At 39.3% G+C, this 17,271-nt stretch overlaps 2 protein-coding genes across 2 annotated transcripts; both read left to right on the top strand.

Moving 5' to 3' along the window:
• Positions 1-377: 377 nt before the first annotated feature.
• Positions 378-7,770, top strand: LOC119491574 (extracellular calcium-sensing receptor-like). Its single transcript, XM_037775715.1, has 9 exons — positions 378-502; positions 715-1,009; positions 1,179-1,265; positions 1,505-1,774; positions 1,979-2,185; positions 2,299-2,568; positions 6,323-6,547; positions 6,644-6,767; positions 6,857-7,770. Exons 1-9 carry the CDS (start codon positions 393-395, stop codon positions 7,768-7,770), a joined length of 2,502 nt encoding a protein of 833 aa, XP_037631643.1. The 5' UTR covers positions 378-392.
• A 1,469-nt stretch (positions 7,771-9,239) lies between these two features.
• Positions 9,240-16,534, top strand: LOC119491694 (extracellular calcium-sensing receptor-like). Its single transcript, XM_037775885.1, has 9 exons — positions 9,240-9,364; positions 9,647-9,941; positions 10,111-10,197; positions 10,430-10,699; positions 10,906-11,112; positions 11,227-11,496; positions 14,936-15,160; positions 15,253-15,376; positions 15,457-16,534. Exons 1-9 carry the CDS (start codon positions 9,255-9,257, stop codon positions 16,368-16,370), a joined length of 2,502 nt encoding a protein of 833 aa, XP_037631813.1. The 5' UTR covers positions 9,240-9,254; the 3' UTR covers positions 16,371-16,534.
• The last annotated feature ends 737 nt before the right edge of the window (positions 16,535-17,271 follow it).

The following is a 17,271-nucleotide window of genomic DNA, read 5'->3' as shown; positions in this document are numbered from 1 at the left end:
ATATTTAATATTGTTCATGGGATATTTGATGAAACCCTTACTTATATGGTATAACAGTTACATGATGTTTAATATGTTATATTAACACAGTTAAATTTATATGTCTATTATGTCCTGCCCCCATAGCCCTGATGGGTGGTGTTAAAGATTAAACAATGATGTAAAGCATGCAAAGGAGATGACATTGTCCTGTATATAAAATGAAGCAGCCTTGTATGAAGAATAGAAATATGTGTAAAGGGAGGAGGGCAGGTATGGGGGCTTTTTTTTACACATATCTGCTCTTGTGTTTGTGCCTTACCTTGTTCTTTTTTTCTTCCTCCTCTTTATGCTCTGTGTCCTCCTCTCTTTCCCCATCTTGTAAATTACGGAGAAAGTTTCATCTTAATGAAATGCACAAGCCTGGCGATGTGGTCCTCGGTGGGCTGTTTGAGGTCCACTACACCTCTGTCTTCCCTGAGCGGACATTTACCTCAGAGCCACAACAGCCAAGCTGCCAAGGGTAAGTTTCACACACATGCAGCATATAGCATGGATCAGTGCAAATGTTGCTGTCTGCTCAGAGCATTCATGGTAAGGAAAAAAATGTTGCTTTGCTGAAATGCTTATATAATATGAGTAGAACTTTTCATGTTTTACAAGTAGAAAGCATGTTATTGCAACAGTGTGATATATTATTATTATTAGTGGTTAATAGTAACATTTGTGTGTTAGCTTTGACACTCTAGGCTTCAGGTTTGCCATGACCATGGCATTTGCCATTGATGAGATCAACAAGAACTCCCATCTGCTACCTAATGTGACTCTGGGATACAGTATTTATGATAACTGTGGTGCGCTTGTTATTGGACTCAGTGGTGCCTTATCACTGGCAAGTGGTCGAGAGGAGCAGTTTCTGCTTCAGGAAAACTGTTTAGGGACCCCTCCAGTCCTAGGCATTGTGGGGGATGCCTACTCAACATTTTCTATTGCCATCTCCAATGTGCTAGGTTTATACAAAACGCCCATTGTAAGTTTTCTATCTTCTATCTTTTTAACTGCTGTATTGTATAAAGTACTTCATTTGAATTAATGTCATCTTTAAAAGTGATACATTGTTGAATTATGAAAATAGTTTTGACTGGGTCTGACTTGCATGAGATGGGTAACTTGAGTTTATACTGTATATTTATTTACAGGTGAGTTATTTTTCCACATGTTCCTGTCTGAGTGATTGGCAAAGGTTTCCATCCTTCTTTAGAACAATCCCAAGTGATGCTTTCCAGGTGAAACACCATTACCAAGTTGAGAACTGTAAACTATGTCTGTTTCATGCAATACAGAAAGTTTGTAGAAATTGCCCTTAATGAAACAAACCTTTTATTTCTCTTCATGGGATTAATTGAAAGTGATTCCTTTGTGAAACATATGTACTGTAAATCTATATTTTTTTATGAATTACAAATAAGAAAATGGTATTTGTTATAATCTGTACATTAATCCCTTCACACCAATATCCACTTAGGTGCGTGCTATGATTCAGATTCTAAAACACTTTGGCTGGACTTGGGTGGGCCTTTTGGTCAGTGATGATGATTACGGACTCCACGTTGCCCGATCCTTTCAATCTGACCTAGCGCAATCTGGTGGAGGTTGTCTGGCCTACTCAGAAGTTTTGCCCTGGGACAGTGATCCAAGTAAACTCAAGAGGATTGTACATTTGATAAAGACATCAACAGCTTGTGTGGTCATGGTGTTTGCACATGACATACACATGATTCAGCTATTGGAAGAGGTAGGGATTAAAATATAGTATCATTTTTAAATCTGTGATTTTAAAAAGTGACAGCACTTAATGACTTTTTCACATATGTGCTTATGGCTTTTAAAAATCCAGACAGAAGAATTGTTGCAGACAAATCAACATTTGCTACAAAACACACTAAAACTCTGAAATATAGGTCTGAAACATACATGTTTTACAATATGCAATGCATAGGTGGTGAGGCAGAATGTGACTGGCCGGCAGTGGATAGCAAGTGAAGCCTGGACAGCAGCTGCTGTGCTCCAGACCCCCCGTCTCATGCCATACCTGGGTGGCACACTGGGCATTGCCATTCGTCGAGGAGAAATACCAGGACTCAGGGACTTCCTGTTAAGAATACGTCCCGACCTACACTACAACAACAGCTATGGAAATAGCATGGTAAGAGCTTAATCTTACAAATGTTTTAAATTATATAATAATATAAATATGACTATATGATAAATAATTATACTGTTATCTCTGTCGATACTGACTTTTTAAATTTATTTCAGGTGAGACAATTTTGGGAATACACGTTTCAGTGTAAATTTGATCCAGCAGGTTGGGTTGAATCTGAGGGAGCACTATGCACTGGACAGGAAGATATTGAAAGTGTGGAGACTAAGTTTTTAGATCTTTCTATCCTCAGGCCTGAATACAATGTTTTCAAGGCTGTATATGCTCTGGCATATGCCCTCGATGACCTGCTGCACTGTGTGCCAGGGAGAGGGCCCTTCAGCATGCACAGTTGTGCCAGTTTGCAAAGACTGGAGCCATGGCAGGTGAGATATCAGTTTACACTTCACCTGTTTATGTTTTTAAAACAACTGTTACACCCTGAATTACTTGCTGAATGTTGTTTTGTGAGTATAGAACATTGTGAAAAAAAAAAAAAATGACATTGGTAAGCTGGTGATTTCTGTAGCATTATTGAATGGAGCAGATTAATAATCAATCATTAATTAATATCAAAATATGTATATTTAATTAATAAATCAAAATTATTAATCATAAATATATGAATTGTTGTAAAAGTTGAAGGGGAGGGATGGCACTAAGCTTCAGATGTCACACACAATTATTTTTACTGTCAGAATTCAACCAGGTGCCACCCAATTTTGTAAAAACTGTGAAAAGTTAAAAATTTGATATTAATCAATTGAGTCTCCTAATCTCAGGGATGCTATGAAGTTCTTGGGCATTATGAACAGCTGGTTTATATACACACACATCAAATAACCAAGTTCTTTATAAATTAAATGTTTATTTAACCAACAACATGACTTAACTACTAACAGAGGATAATTGAATAAATTATAAAACAAAAGAAAAAGGAATAAATTCAATAAAGGATGAATGAAGGATTACAGTGAATACAACGATGAACCTTTCTGGATAGAAACTAATCAAATGTGACCAGGTGAATTTAGTGACTAATATCCCTCTGATTGAGTTTGTCATTAGACGTTTGCCTATTAATTCAATTTATTTTTGGAATGAATGCACCCTTCAGCAGTTGAGAGTGTAAGAAGCACCATGGAAGATTGTGAAGCAGTTTCATATTCTAAATTTAGGGATGAGCCTAATTTAGGGTTAAAGCTTATTGATGGATTCCTCTATTATTCTATTAACTGCTAACTTCTTAAAGAAAACTTATTTATTAATTAACTATACATTTGTTTAGTAGTCTAATCATCAAACTCTTTAAAATCTGAAAATGTATTTATATCACATTCAGATGAGTAGGTGGGAAGTTGTGCCGTTTGGGGTGGTAATAGGTTCTGTCTGACCTCGGCATTTTGGGTGAACTCGGCTTGAGTCGTTTCTCTCCATCATCTTGAGTTGTTTCCTCGGTGTGACTCGGCATGAATATTTTTTTCCATCTCCATCACTCCCTCTCTGGTGCAGTGGGTCTCTGTGCCATTTCTTCAACCCCCCTTCTCGTATCTGGAGGGGTCTCCTGGCATCATTGCCAGTTCAAAATGTCCTCTATTTCAAGTCTTTTCTTTTAAAGTCTCTTTTCCTCATAATGGCTGGAACCAAACTGCAGTGCACTTCATGTCTCAGCAGCTGACAGGTCAGCAATCAGGGCAGAGAGGCATAGCAGCGAAAGAGATGATCTGGCTTGCAGGATTCAGTGTTCTTTTAGCCATAGTTGGAGCATGTTCAAAGAGGTGTAGAAGAGACTTCTTCAGGTTCTCTTTTTAGATTGGCTGGATGTCAATCTCAGCATGTCGTGAGGTGGTGGACCGCCGGTGGGCATCCGGACCTCAAGACGGGCGAGAGGCCCTCTACCCCCCTTCTCTGGCCGGCAGGGGGAGGCATCAGAGTTCATGTAGAGCAAAACAACACAGGCGGGGAGGCAGGAGCAGAACAAAAGACTCTCAATGTTGCTTGTAGTATTATGGGACTCTGTTCAGGTTCTGGTATCACTGGTGTGTCCAGCTGACCACTCCCTCTCTAAAAACTCTTAAAGTTTAGATTCTGTATTTCAAATTTTTTTTTCAGGATTAATACTAATTTGATTCACGTTATTAATTCTTCCTTATTTGACATCTGGACTTCATCTGCTGCAGAAAAGTACCAAACACCAATATGATATAAACCACTGAATAAAACCTGATCAATTGAATTAAAAATGAATTAACCAATTACACACCATATACAACCTTGTTATCATAAAATGTAGGTATACAAACACTACAACAGACAGGCCTGTTTTTGTTGAAATATATGTGCACTTATTACACAGTAAATGAAGGGATAAGATTAATCTGATCATATCAAAACAGTCAGTCCGGGTGAGAGCAACAGAGAAGAGGGAGGGGTCACTCTGAAACAAATAGGCTGCTATCTCTGTGGCCCTTTTCAGACGTGGCATAAACATGCGTCTTGAGTGATCCGATCACAAGTGGACAGCTTTAAGTACGTCTGTTCACACCTGGCATTAGAATGCGTCTCCACATGCGTCTCCACATGCGTCTCCAGTGCCCACTTGTGATCAGATCTCACTTCCCCACTCTATATGCTAATGAACACGTAGTAAACACATGGCTAATACAGCACACGTTGTGGCGTAATATTACAGGAATGTCAGTAGTAATATTTTACATATTTGTGATTTCTGGTACATTTTAATAACATCAAAATAAAAAGTTATTATCTTCCGGCAGTCCCACGGGACCTCCATGTCACCAACACCGCTGTCTTTGCCAGGCAACAGCGGGGTTCAGAGCTTCAGAGAGCCGGGGATGAGAGCAAGCGAGCGGGTGGGCGGGTGTCAGCTCCATGCAAAGCAACAGAACAAAATCATAGGCACATCTCTGACAGTGTGATAATATTGCACTTCCTGTGCTTAGTCTGATAGTCTGTAGATATGTAGTCTATAAATAAGATATTGGAATAAAATAAAGTTGTACCAACAGAATACAGCAGAGCACAGAAGCCTTTTCCATGCAGCGAGGCAGACAAACTCTTGCGTCTGCCTGTCTATTCACATGAGGAGCACAGTGAGACCCCGCGGATCCCAGCGGGACATTACATGAGTAGGCAGTCCTAATGTGGCCCAGGACACATTTGCGTACACCCTGCTAAAAGAATGTGGCCATATGTGGCCCAGACCCCCTCTGAATGTGGTCTGAGCGATCGTATCTCAATGCATCCTCAATGCGTCTTGAGTGCGTCCACACTTGTACTTAGAGCTGTCCTCTTGTGATCGGATCACTCAGGACGCATGTTAATACCAGGTTATTAGAACATATATTTGCTCAGCATCACATATCAATTAGTATAGTAGTAGCAGTACATATTCATTTGCGTTTGATGTCAGTTTTATTTAGTCTCATTTTGGATGTCTGTTTGTGTGACTGTGAATATGTCTCAGGAATGTAGAGAGCCATAAAACCGAGGAAGATGAGGACTTAAAACTCCTTTCTATCTTCATATAGTTTCTCCAATTCTGCTTGAGAGCTCCAACCTGTAACACCAACTTCAGTTCTTTTCAGATGATTAGTTAAACATAGCATATTAATTAATGTACATTTTAATGGCAGAATTAGTTTTAATCTGATTCTCATCATCAGTTCATAAAGTCTTACTGGTAGGTCTTCACCAATTCTCTAAATCTTTGGGAAGAAAAACAAATGTTAGACCCTTTAACCCGTACTTCAATAAACCTTCTCAAATGGTCAGGATGGGTTCTAAATTTTGGTTGTTTCTTCTCTCTAAGCTTAGCCAGGCCGGTTGTAAATTAAAAGTCTAACCACTTAGTAGGGGAGAGATCACATGCAGATTCTGAAAGACGTTTGAAGAATTAGGGAATAATTTCACCATGTTAATTATTCTTCATCTTTCGATCATCATCGGTTACATTTAATTATTTTCTTTCAAAAGTAAAATATCAAATACTAAATATAGCATGAGAAAACACATCATTTTGTTTTGTGACTGTAATGACTTCTATTCAACCAGTTAAACAAAATAACAACACATTTTGCAGTGTCTCAAACATTTTTTATTTCTATTATCCATTTGCAGCTTTTACATTATTTGCAAAAGGTCAACTTCACCACACCATTTGGTGACCAAGTTTCATTTGATGAGAATGGTGATGCCTTACCAATATATGATATTGTGAATTGGCTTTGGCTCCCTGATGGAAGAACAAACGTTCAGAGTGTTGGCATTGTTAAAGAGTCAGCCAAAGGTGAAGAACTCGCAATTGATGAAGACAAAATCTTCTGGAACTTTCAATCGAAAGAGGTTATTCCTGCTATTTCAGACACCTCTCATTATTGTATTGTAAACCTTAGCAGTGTATCATATTAAAGAATGACAGATTTATTTTTCTTCTAACAGCCACCCCGGTCAGTGTGCAGTGAGAGCTGTCCTCCAGGTACCCGAATGGCCAGAAAGAAGGGGCAACCTGAGTGCTGTTTTGACTGTATCCCTTGTTCTGAGGGAAAGATCAGCAATGAAACTGGTGTGTATTCATATTTCAATATTTCTATTTCACTTTAAGGATAGTATTTACAGTATGTATGTATCTCACCATTTTCCCCTTTTTGTTAGACTCCAGGGAGTGCACCAGTTGTCAAGAGGACTTCTGGTCCAGCCCTCAGCGTGACCACTGTATTCCTAAGAAAACAGAGTTCCTTTCCTATCAAGAACCTTTAGGTATCTGCTTGACAACCACCTCATTGCTGGGAACCTTTATCTGTGCTGTTGTTCTGGCCATCTTCACCTATCATCGCAGTACACCCATGGTACGCGCAAACAATTCAGAACTGAGTTTTCTGCTTTTGGTGTCACTCAAACTATGTTTCCTGTGTTCGCTGCTGTTTATCGGCCGTCCCAGGCTGTGGACGTGCCAGCTGAGACATGCAGCATTTGGGATCAGCTTTGTGCTTTCTGTCTCATGTATTCTGGTAAAAACCATGGTGGTTCTGGCTGTGTTCAAGGCTTCCAAGCCAGGAGGTGGAGCCAGTCTGAAGTGGTTTGGTGCTGTGCAGCAGAGAGGGACAGTTTTAGCTCTTACCTTCATTCAGGCAGCAATCTGCACTGCTTGGCTTGTATCTGCCTCACCAGCTCCTCATAAAAACACTCAATACCACAATGACAAGATAGTTTATGAGTGTGTAGTCGGCTCTAAAGTTGGTTTTGCAGTGCTACTGGGCTATATTGGCTTACTGGCCATCGTCAGCTTCCTGTTAGCATTTCTGGCGAGGAATCTTCCAGACAACTTCAATGAGGCCAAGCTCATCACTTTCAGCATGCTGATCTTCTGTGCTGTGTGGGTGGCCTTTGTCCCGGCTTATGTCAACTCCCCGGGCAAATATGCAGATGCAGTGGAGGTATTTGCCATCCTGGCCTCCAGTTTTGGTCTCTTGGTGGCACTGTTTGGACCCAAATGTTACATAATCCTGCTGAGACCAGAGAGGAACACAAAGAAAGCAATCATGGGTCGAGGAACTACCAAGTCATAACAGTATAGCAGTAACAGTTAAACAATGAACTACTCTGAAGCAGTATATATTTATTCAGTAGAGATGTACTTCTATTACTAGAAGCAATAAAGAAATGTTTGTGTAAAACAGATTCTTACTTTATTATTGCCCTTTTTGCCTGACAACATTCCCCATAACTTTGAAAGGCTTTGCCTCAGTTTCCACCTGACTAAACCTCAAAGATGAAACTGCATTGTATGTGACTCTTGTAGTATAAATATTTTCTCCACAAAGGATCATTTTGAAGCTACTTTCTGTAAAGTAAGACAAGTCATTTTGTGTGACACATTAAGGTAAATATTAATATATTTCAATAAGACAAGCAATTAGAAGACAGCTTGAATTGAGATACCATTGTCTAAGCCAAGAAGCATGACTCATGCAGGTTGCTCTTACATTACAACCTGAAAAGCAGCTAAAGCAGTGTACAATATTTACAACATCAAATTTAGAGTTCTTGCTTTTGAGAAAAACAGCAAAATATCATCTTCATATAATGTGATTAAGTGATTTTTTTTATATCTGAGACTGATCCATTTATTAATCATTGTGAGGTCTAGCATCTGTACGTGGTTCATTAGAAAGATCAAACAGTAATTCCTTTGTGGGCTCCTCTCAAATTCAAGGATACAAAAGTCTCTGAAACACCTAATAAAATCCTCTAAAACCCAAACTTGGTAAGCAATTGGTATTTGAGTATTTTCACTCAATGCTTTATTTATTTATTTTTTTAAAGTAAACACAAAGTAGAGCTGGTGCAGTATGATCCTTGATCCAAATATAAGCATTATAAAAATATGCTCTCCAACACCTACACAAACATATGGTACATACAGTATATCAAGTTTGATTGACATCATTTAATCATTATGTGTTATAACAAGAGAATGAAAATAACAGTGAAAAAATAGAAAAAAAAGCATTGTTCACTTGTGAAAAAGGGACTAAATCAATACTGACTCCTCATCAATGCCATGTAGCTCATTACAATCCCCAGGCATTTACAATACGTTTTTAAATAATAAACAAGGTGGGCAATACTTTTTCAATAGAACAACAAAAGAAAAAAAAAAAAAGTGATTTAAAAAAATATTTAATATTGTTCATGCCATATTTGATGAAACACGTACTTATATGGCATAACATGTTATATTAACACAGTTACATTTATATGTCTATTATGTCCTGCCCCCATAGCCCTGATGGGTGGTGTTCAAGATTAAACAATGATATACAGCATGCAACGGAGATGACATTGCCCTGTATATAAAATTAAGCAGCCTTGTATGACGAATAGAAATATGTGTGAAGGGAGGAGGGCAGGTATGGGGGCTTTATTTGACACATATTTGCTCCTGTGTTTGTGCCTTACCTTGTTCTTTTTTTCTTCCTCCTCTTTATGCTCTGTGTCCTCCTCTCTTTCCTCATCTTGTAAATTACGGAGAAAGTTTCATCTTAATGAAATGCACAAGCCTGGCGATGTGGTCCTTGGTGGGCTGTTTGAGGTCCACTACACCTCTGTCTTCCCTGAGCGGACATTTACCTCAGAGCCACAACAGCCAAGCTGCCAAGGGTAAGTTTCACACATATGCAGCAGACAGCATGGATCAGTGCAAATGAGGTTGTGTGCTCAGAGTATTCATGGTTAGGAAGAAAATGTCGCTGTGCTGAAATGCTTATAAAATATGAGTAGAACTTTTCATGACAGTTTTAGTGATAGTTTTACTAGTAGAAAGCGTATTATTGCAACAGTGTATTATATTATCATTATTATAGGTTTAGTTGTATTGTATATATACCCAGTTGTCAGTGACATATTACTTTTTAGTGGTTAATAGTGACATTTGTGTGTTAGCTTTGACACTCTAGGCTTCAGGTTTGCCATGACCATGGCATTTGCCATTGATGAGATCAACATGAACTCCCATCTGCTACCTAATGTGACTCTGGGATACAGTATTTATGATAGCTGTGGTGCGCTTGTTATTGGACTCAGTGGTGCATTTTCACTGGCAAGTGGTCGAGAGGAGCAGTTTCTGCTTCAGGAAAACTGTTTGGGGACCCCTCCAGTCCTGGGCATTGTTGGGGATGCCTACTCAACATTTTCTATTGCCATCTCCAATGTGCTAGGTTTATACAAAACGCCCATTGTAAGTTATCTATCTTCTATCTTTTTAACTGCTGTATTATATAAAGTACTTCATTTGAATTAATGTCATCTTTAAAAGTGATACATTGTTGAATTATGAAAATAGTTTTGACTGGGTCTGACTTGCATGAGATGGATAACTTGAGTTTATACTGTATATTTCTTTACAGGTTAGTCATTTTTCCACATGTTCCTGTCTGAGTGATCGGCAACGGTTTCCATCCTTCTTTAGAACAATCCCAAGTGATGCTTTCCAGGTGAAACACCATTACCAAGTTGAGAACTGCAAACTATGTCTGTTTCAGGCAATACAGAAAGCTTGTAGAAATTGCCCTTAATGAAACAAACCTTTTATTTCTCTTCATGGGATTAATTGAATGTGATTCCTTTGTGAAACATATGTACTGTAATTTTTTTATGAATTACAAATAAGAAAATGGTAATTGTTATAATCTGTACATTAATTCCTTCACACCAATATCCACTTAGGTGCGTGCTATGATTCAGATTTTAAAACACTTTGGCTGGACTTGGGTGGGCCTTTTGGTCAGTGATGATGACTACGGACTCCACGTTGCCCGATCCTTTCAATCTGACCTGGCGCAATCTGGTGGAGGTTGTCTGGCCTACTCAGAAGTTTTGCCCTGGGACAGTGATCCAAGTAAACTCAAGAGGATTGTACATTTGATAAAGACATCAACAGCTTGTGTGGTCATGGTGTTTGCACATGAGATAAACATGATTGAGCTATTGGAAGAGGTTGGGATTAATATATAGTGTATTTTTTTAAATCTATCATTTTAAAAAAGTGACAGCAATTAATAACTTTTTCAAATATGTGCTTATGGCTTTTAAAAATCCAGACAGAAGAATTGTTGCAGAAAAATCAATATTTGCTACAAAACAAACTAAAACTCTGAAATATAGGTCTGAAACACACATGTTTTACAATATACAATGCATAGGTGGTGAGGCAGAATGTGACTGGCCGGCAGTGGTTGGCAAGTGAAGCCTGGACAGCAGCTACTGTGCTCCAGACCCCCCGTCTCATGCCATACCTGGGTGGCACACTGGGCATTGCCATTCGTCGAGGAGAAATACCAGGACTCAGGGACTTCCTTTTAAGAATACGTCCTGACCTACACTACAACAACAGCTATGGAAATAGCATGGTAAGAGCTTAATCTTACAAATTGATCTAAATTATATATTAATATAAATATGACCATATGATGAATAATTATACTGTTATCTCTGTCGATACTGACTTTTAAAAAATATTTCAGGTGAGACAATTTTGGGAATACACGTTTCAGTGTAAATTTGATCCAGCAGGTTGGGTTGAATCTGAGGGAGCACTATGCACTGGACAGGAAGATATTGAAAGTGTGAAGACTAAGTTTTTAGATCTTTCTATCCTCAGGCCTGAATACAATGTTTTCAAGGCTGTATATGCTCTGGCATATGCCCTTGATGACCTGCTGCGCTGTGTGCCAGGGAGAGGGCCCTTCAGCATGCACAGCTGTGCCAGTTTGCAAAGACTGGAGCCATGGCAGGTGAGATATCAGTTTACACTTCACCTGTTTATGTTTTTAAAACAGCTGCTACACCCTGAATTACTTGCTGAATATAGTTTTGTGAGTATAGAACATTGTGAAAAAAGGCACATTTTGTAAAAAAAATTAAAAAAATTGAGATTGGTAAACTGGTGATTTCTGTAACAGTATTGCATGGAGCAGATTAATAACCAATCATTAATTAATATCAAAATATCTATCTTTAATTAATAAATCAAAATTATGTATCATAAACATATGAATTGTTGTAAAACTTGAAGGGGAGTGATGGAACTCAGCTTCAGATATCACACACAATTATTTTTACTGTCAGAATTCAACCAGGTGCCACCCAATTTTGTAAAAACTGTGAAAAGTTAAGTTATATTAATCAATTGAGTCTCCTAATCTCAGGGATGCTACGGAGTTTTTGGGCATTGTGAACAGTTATTTTATATACGGACACATCAAATAACCAAGTACTTTATAAATGAAATGTTTATTTAACTAACTACATGACTAAACTACTAACGGGATGATTGAATAAATCATAAACCAAAAGGAAAAAGGAATAAATTCAATAAAGGATGAATGAAGGAATACAGTGAATACAACGATGAACCTTTCTGGATAGAAACTAATCAAATGTGACCAGGTAAATTTAGTGACTGATATCCCTCTGATTGAATTTGTAATTAAACGTTTGCCTATTAATTAAATTGAATTTTGGTATTAATGCACCATTCAGCAGTGGAGTTTAAGAAGCACCAGGGAAGATTATGAGGCACTTTCATATTCTAAATTTAGGGATGAGTCTAATTTAGGGTTAACGCTTATTGATGGATTTCTCTATTATTCTGTTAACTACTAACTTCTTAAGCAAAACTTATTTATTAATTAACTCTACATTTGTTTAGTAGTCTAATCATCAAACTCTTAAACATCTGTATTTATATCACATTCAGAAGAGTAGGTGGGAAATTGTGCTGTTTGGGGTGGTAATAGGTTCTGTCTGACCTCGGCATTTTGGGTGAACTCGGCCTGAGTCGTTTCTCTCCATCATCTTGAGTCGTTCCCTCGGTGTGACTCGGCATGAATTGTTTTTCCCATCTCCATCACTCCCTCTCTGGTGCAGTGGGTCTCTGTGCCATTTCTTCAACTCCCCCTCTCGTATCTGGAGGGGTCTCCTGGCATCATTGCCAGTTCAAAATGTCATCTATTTCAAGTCTTTTCTTTTTAAAGTCTCTTTTCCTCATAATGGCTGGAACCAAACTGCAGTGCACTTCATGTCTCAGCAGCTGACAGGTCAGCAGTCAGGGCAGAGAGGAATAGCAGCGAAAGAGATGATCTGGCTTGCAGGATTCAGTGTTCTTTTAGCCATAGTTGGAGCATGTTCAAAGAGGTGTAGAAGAGACTTCTTCAGGTTCTCTTTTTAGATTGGCTGGATGTCAAACTCAGCATGTCGTGAGGTGTTAGACCGCCGGTGGGCATCCGGACCTCAGGACGGGCAAGAGGCCCTCTCCCCCCCTTCTCTGGCTGGCGGGGGGAGGCATCAGAGTTCATGTAGAGCAAAACAATACAGGCGGGGAGGCAGGAGCAGAACAAAAGATTCTCAATGTTGCTTGTAGTTTTATGGGTTTCTGTTCAGGGTCTGATATCACTGGTGTGTCCAGCTGACCCCTCCAATCTTAACTTAAAGTTTAGATTCTGTATTTAAATTTCTTTTTCAGGATTAATACTAATTGGCGTCACATAATTAATTCTTCCTTATTTGACATCTGGACTTCATCTGCTGCAGAAAAGTACCAAACACCAATATGATATAAACCACTGAATAAAACCTGATCAATTGAATTAAAATGAATTAACCAGTTACACAACATACACAACCGTGTTATCATAAAATGTAGGTATACAAACACTACAACAGACAGGCCTGTATATGTTGAAATATATGTGCACTTATTACACAGTAAATGAAGGGATAACATTATTCTGAGCATATCAAAACAGTCAGTCCGGGAATCTCTGTGGCCCTTTTCAGACGTGGCAAAACATGCGTCTTGAGCGATCCGATCACAAGTGGACAGCTTTAAGTACGTCTGTTCACACCTGGCATTAGAATGCGTCTCCACATGCGTCTCCAGTGCCCACATGTGATCAGATCTCACTTCCCCACTCTATATGCAAATGAACATGTAGTAAACACATGGCTAATACAGCACACGTTGTGGCGTATTATTACAGGAATGTCAGTAGTAATATTTTACATATCTGTGAATTCTGGTACATTTTATTAACATCAAAATAAAAAGTTATTGTCTACCGGCAGTCCCAGGGTTCCTCCATGTCACCGACACTGCTGCCTTTGTCAGGCAACAGCGGCGTTCGGAGCTTCAGAGAGCCGGGGATGAGAGTGAGCGAGCGGGTGGGTGGGTGGGTGTCAGTTCCGTGCAAAGCACCAGAACAAAAACACAGACACATCTCCGACGGTATGATAATATTGCACTTCCTGTGCCTTTTCTGATAGTCTGTAGATATGTAGTCTATAAATAAGATATATTTGATAAAATACAGTTGTACCAACAGAATACAGTAGAGCACAGAAGCCTTTTCCATGCCGCGAGGCAGACAAACTCTCGCATCTGCCTGTCTATTCACATTAGGAGCACAGTGAGACCCCGCGGATCCAAATGGGACTTCAGATGAGTAGGCGTTTAATGTCAGTTTCATTTAGTCTTATTCCAGTTTGTATGTCTGTTTGTGTGACTGTGAGTTTGTCTCAGGAATGTAGAGTGTCATAAAACCGAGGAAGATGATGACTTAAAACTCCTTTCCATCTTCATATAGTTTCTCCAATTATGCTTGAGAGCTCCAACCCTTAACACCAACTTCAGTTCTTTTCAGATGATTAGTTAAACATTGCATATTAATTAATGTACATTTTAAAGGCAGAATTACGTTCAATCTGATTCTCATCATCAGTTCATAAAGTCTTACTGGTTGGTCTTCACCAATTCTCTGAGTCTTTGGGAAGAAAATCAGATGTCAGGGCCTTTAACACGTACTTCAATAAACCTTCTCAAATGGTCAGGATGGGTTCTACATTGTGGTTGTTTGTCCTCTGTAAGCTTAACCAGGCCGGTTGTAAATTAAGAGTCTAACCATTTAGTAGGGGAGAGGTCACATGCAGATTCTGAAAGAAGTTTGAAGAATTAGGGAATAATTTCACCATGTTAATTATTCTTCATCTTTCGATCATCATTGGCTACATTTCATTATTTTCTTTCAAAAGTAAAATATTTAATACTAAACATAGCGTGAAGAAAAAATCTTAATTTTGTTTTGTGACTGTAATGACTGCTATTCAACTAGTTAAACAAAATAAAAATGCATTTTGGAGTTTCTCACACTTTATATTTCTATTATCCATTTGCAGCTTTTACATTATTTGCAAAAGGTCAACTTCACCACACCATTTGGTGATCAAGTGTCATTTGATGAGAATGGTGATGCCTTACCAATATATGATATTGTGAACTGGCTGTGGCTCCCTGATGGAAAAACTAGAGTTCAGACTGTGGGCGAAGTTAAAGAGTCAGCCAAAGGTGAAGAACTCACAATTGATGAAGACAAAATCTTCTGGAACTTTCAATCGAAAGAGGTTATTCCTGCTATTTCAGACACCTCTCCTTTATTGTAAATCTTAGCAGTATATCATTATAAAGAATGACAGATATGTTTTTCTCCCTACAGCCACCCCAGTCAGTGTGCAGCGAGAGCTGTCGTCCAGGTACCCGCATGGCCAGAAAGAAGGGGGAACCTGAGTGCTGTTTTGACTGCATCCCTTGTTCTGAGGGAAAGATCAGCAATGAAACTGGTGGGTGTTCATATTTCTGTTTTGCTTTAAGGATATTTTGTACAGTAAGTATGAATTTCACTATCTTCCCCTTTTTTTAGACTCCATGGAGTGCACCAGTTGTCCAGAGGACTTCTGGTCCAGCCCCCAGCGTGACCACTGTGTTCCTAAGAAAACAGAGTTCCTCTCCTATCAAGAGCCTTTAGGTATCTGCTTGACAAGCATCTCATTGCTGGGAACCTTTATCTGTGCTGTTGTCCTGGGCATCTTCATCTTTCATCGCAGTACACCCATGGTACGCGCCAACAATTCAGAACTGAGTTTTCTGCTTTTGGTGTCACTCAAATTGTGTTTCCTGTGTTCTCTGCTGTTTATAGTCCGTCCCAGGCTGTGGACGTGCCAACTGAGGCATGCAGCATTTGGGATCAGCTTTGTGCTTTCTGTCTCTTGTATTCTGGTGAAAACCATGGTGGTTCTGGCTGTATTCAAGGCCTCCAAGCCAGGAGGTGGAGCCAGTCTCAAGTGGTTTGGTGCTGTGCAGCAGAGAGGGACAGTTTTAGTTCTTACATGCATTCAGGCAGCAATCTGCACTGCTTGGATTGTCTCTGCTTCACCAACTCCTCATAAAAATACTCAATACCACAATGACAAGATAGTTTATGAGTGTGTAGTCGGGTCCACAGTTGGTTTTGCAGTGTTACTGGGCTATATTGGCTTACTGGCTATCCTCAGCTTCCTGTTAGCATTTCTGGCGAGGAATCTTCCAGACAACTTCAATGAAGCCAAGCTCATCACTTTCAGCATGCTGATCTTCTGTGCTGTGTGGGTGGCCTTTGTCCCGGCTTATGTCAACTCCCCGGGCAAATATGCAGATGCAGTAGAGGTATTTGCCATCCTGGCCTCCAGTTTTGGTCTCTTGGTGGCACTGTTTGGACCCAAATGTTACATAATTCTGCTGAGACCAGAGAGGAACACAAAGAAAGCAATCATGGGTCGAGGAACCAACAAGTCATAAAATCATACATCAAATGTATCAATTAATCTAATCTACTCTGTATTTTATATTCAACAAACAAAACTAGAAACAATAAATAACTGTTAAATGAAAAAAATTGGTCTTACACTATAATTGCCATTTTGTCTGATCGTTTCTTTCTTTTTTTTTACAAAACCCTGAGATTGAAAGATGAAAAAAAAAAAAACATGATATCACTCTTTTCTTCCTGGGTGTTTTACAAGCTGAACTCCATTGTCTTTGCAGTGTATCCCATCCATGAGTGGTCCAAAAAGGTCATCCTTATTCACACAGACAATAACCTCCAATGTTCCAGGCTACACAATTTCCATTGCTGACTCCATGTACCTTTTCTCCTTTCTGAAATTCAAGTCATTGGTGACAGACTCAGTTTCCCATCCAGCAAAGGTTCCACCATTTTCAGCCACCATCTTCAACTGAACGCACAACTTCTCCAGGGGATCACCACATGCCAAGGTAGCCTTGCTATCAGGATGGAGCAGTTTCAAAGCTTTTATATTACCCTCCCTTGACTTCATATCCTTTACCAGTTTTATCACCCCTGCCCATTCACTTCTCAAAGTCAGAATATCCACCATCCAAGTTTACATCAGCAGTATTCATTTATTCTTTGTTAAACTGCTCACTAGAGCTCCACCACCTCAACCCATTTCTCTCCCTCACATCAATGGACTACAAAAGGCAGTGCATTAACTCGCACCTGAATGCTTACCCCAGACAGCAGACCTCCTCAACTGATGCATCCAAACCCTTCGCACAGGATACCTATCCCTTTCAATCCACTCAACTCTATGACCAATCTCAGCATACGGGCCTTTCCGATATTTCCATTCACACCCCGGACATCCTTGTCTTCAGTCTCAAACAAAGGTCTTACCAC

The sequence above is a fragment of the Sebastes umbrosus genome, chromosome 7 (assembly GCF_015220745.1).
Source record: "Sebastes umbrosus isolate fSebUmb1 chromosome 7, fSebUmb1.pri, whole genome shotgun sequence".
NCBI lineage: Eukaryota > Metazoa > Chordata > Actinopteri > Perciformes > Sebastidae > Sebastes > Sebastes umbrosus.
Note: the sequence above shows the minus strand (reverse complement) of the source record. Positions and strands in the feature narration are given on the sequence as shown.

Excerpts from the sequence above, each read along its gene's own strand:
- LOC119491574 (XM_037775715.1), top strand. The coding sequence starts at position 393 with ATGCACAAGCCTGGCGATGTGGTCCTCGGTGGGCTGTTTGAGGTCCAC. Across the intron at positions 2,186-2,298 it reads ACAGCTATGGAAATAGCATG|GTGAGACAATTTTGGGAATA; the intron begins GTAAGAGCTTAA and ends AATTTATTTCAG. Across the intron at positions 2,569-6,322 it reads AAAGACTGGAGCCATGGCAG|CTTTTACATTATTTGCAAAA; the intron begins GTGAGATATCAG and ends ATCCATTTGCAG.
- LOC119491694 (XM_037775885.1), top strand. The coding sequence starts at position 9,255 with ATGCACAAGCCTGGCGATGTGGTCCTTGGTGGGCTGTTTGAGGTCCAC. Across the intron at positions 9,942-10,110 it reads GTTTATACAAAACGCCCATT|GTTAGTCATTTTTCCACATG; the intron begins GTAAGTTATCTA and ends ATTTCTTTACAG. Across the intron at positions 15,161-15,252 it reads GGAACTTTCAATCGAAAGAG|CCACCCCAGTCAGTGTGCAG; the intron begins GTTATTCCTGCT and ends TTCTCCCTACAG.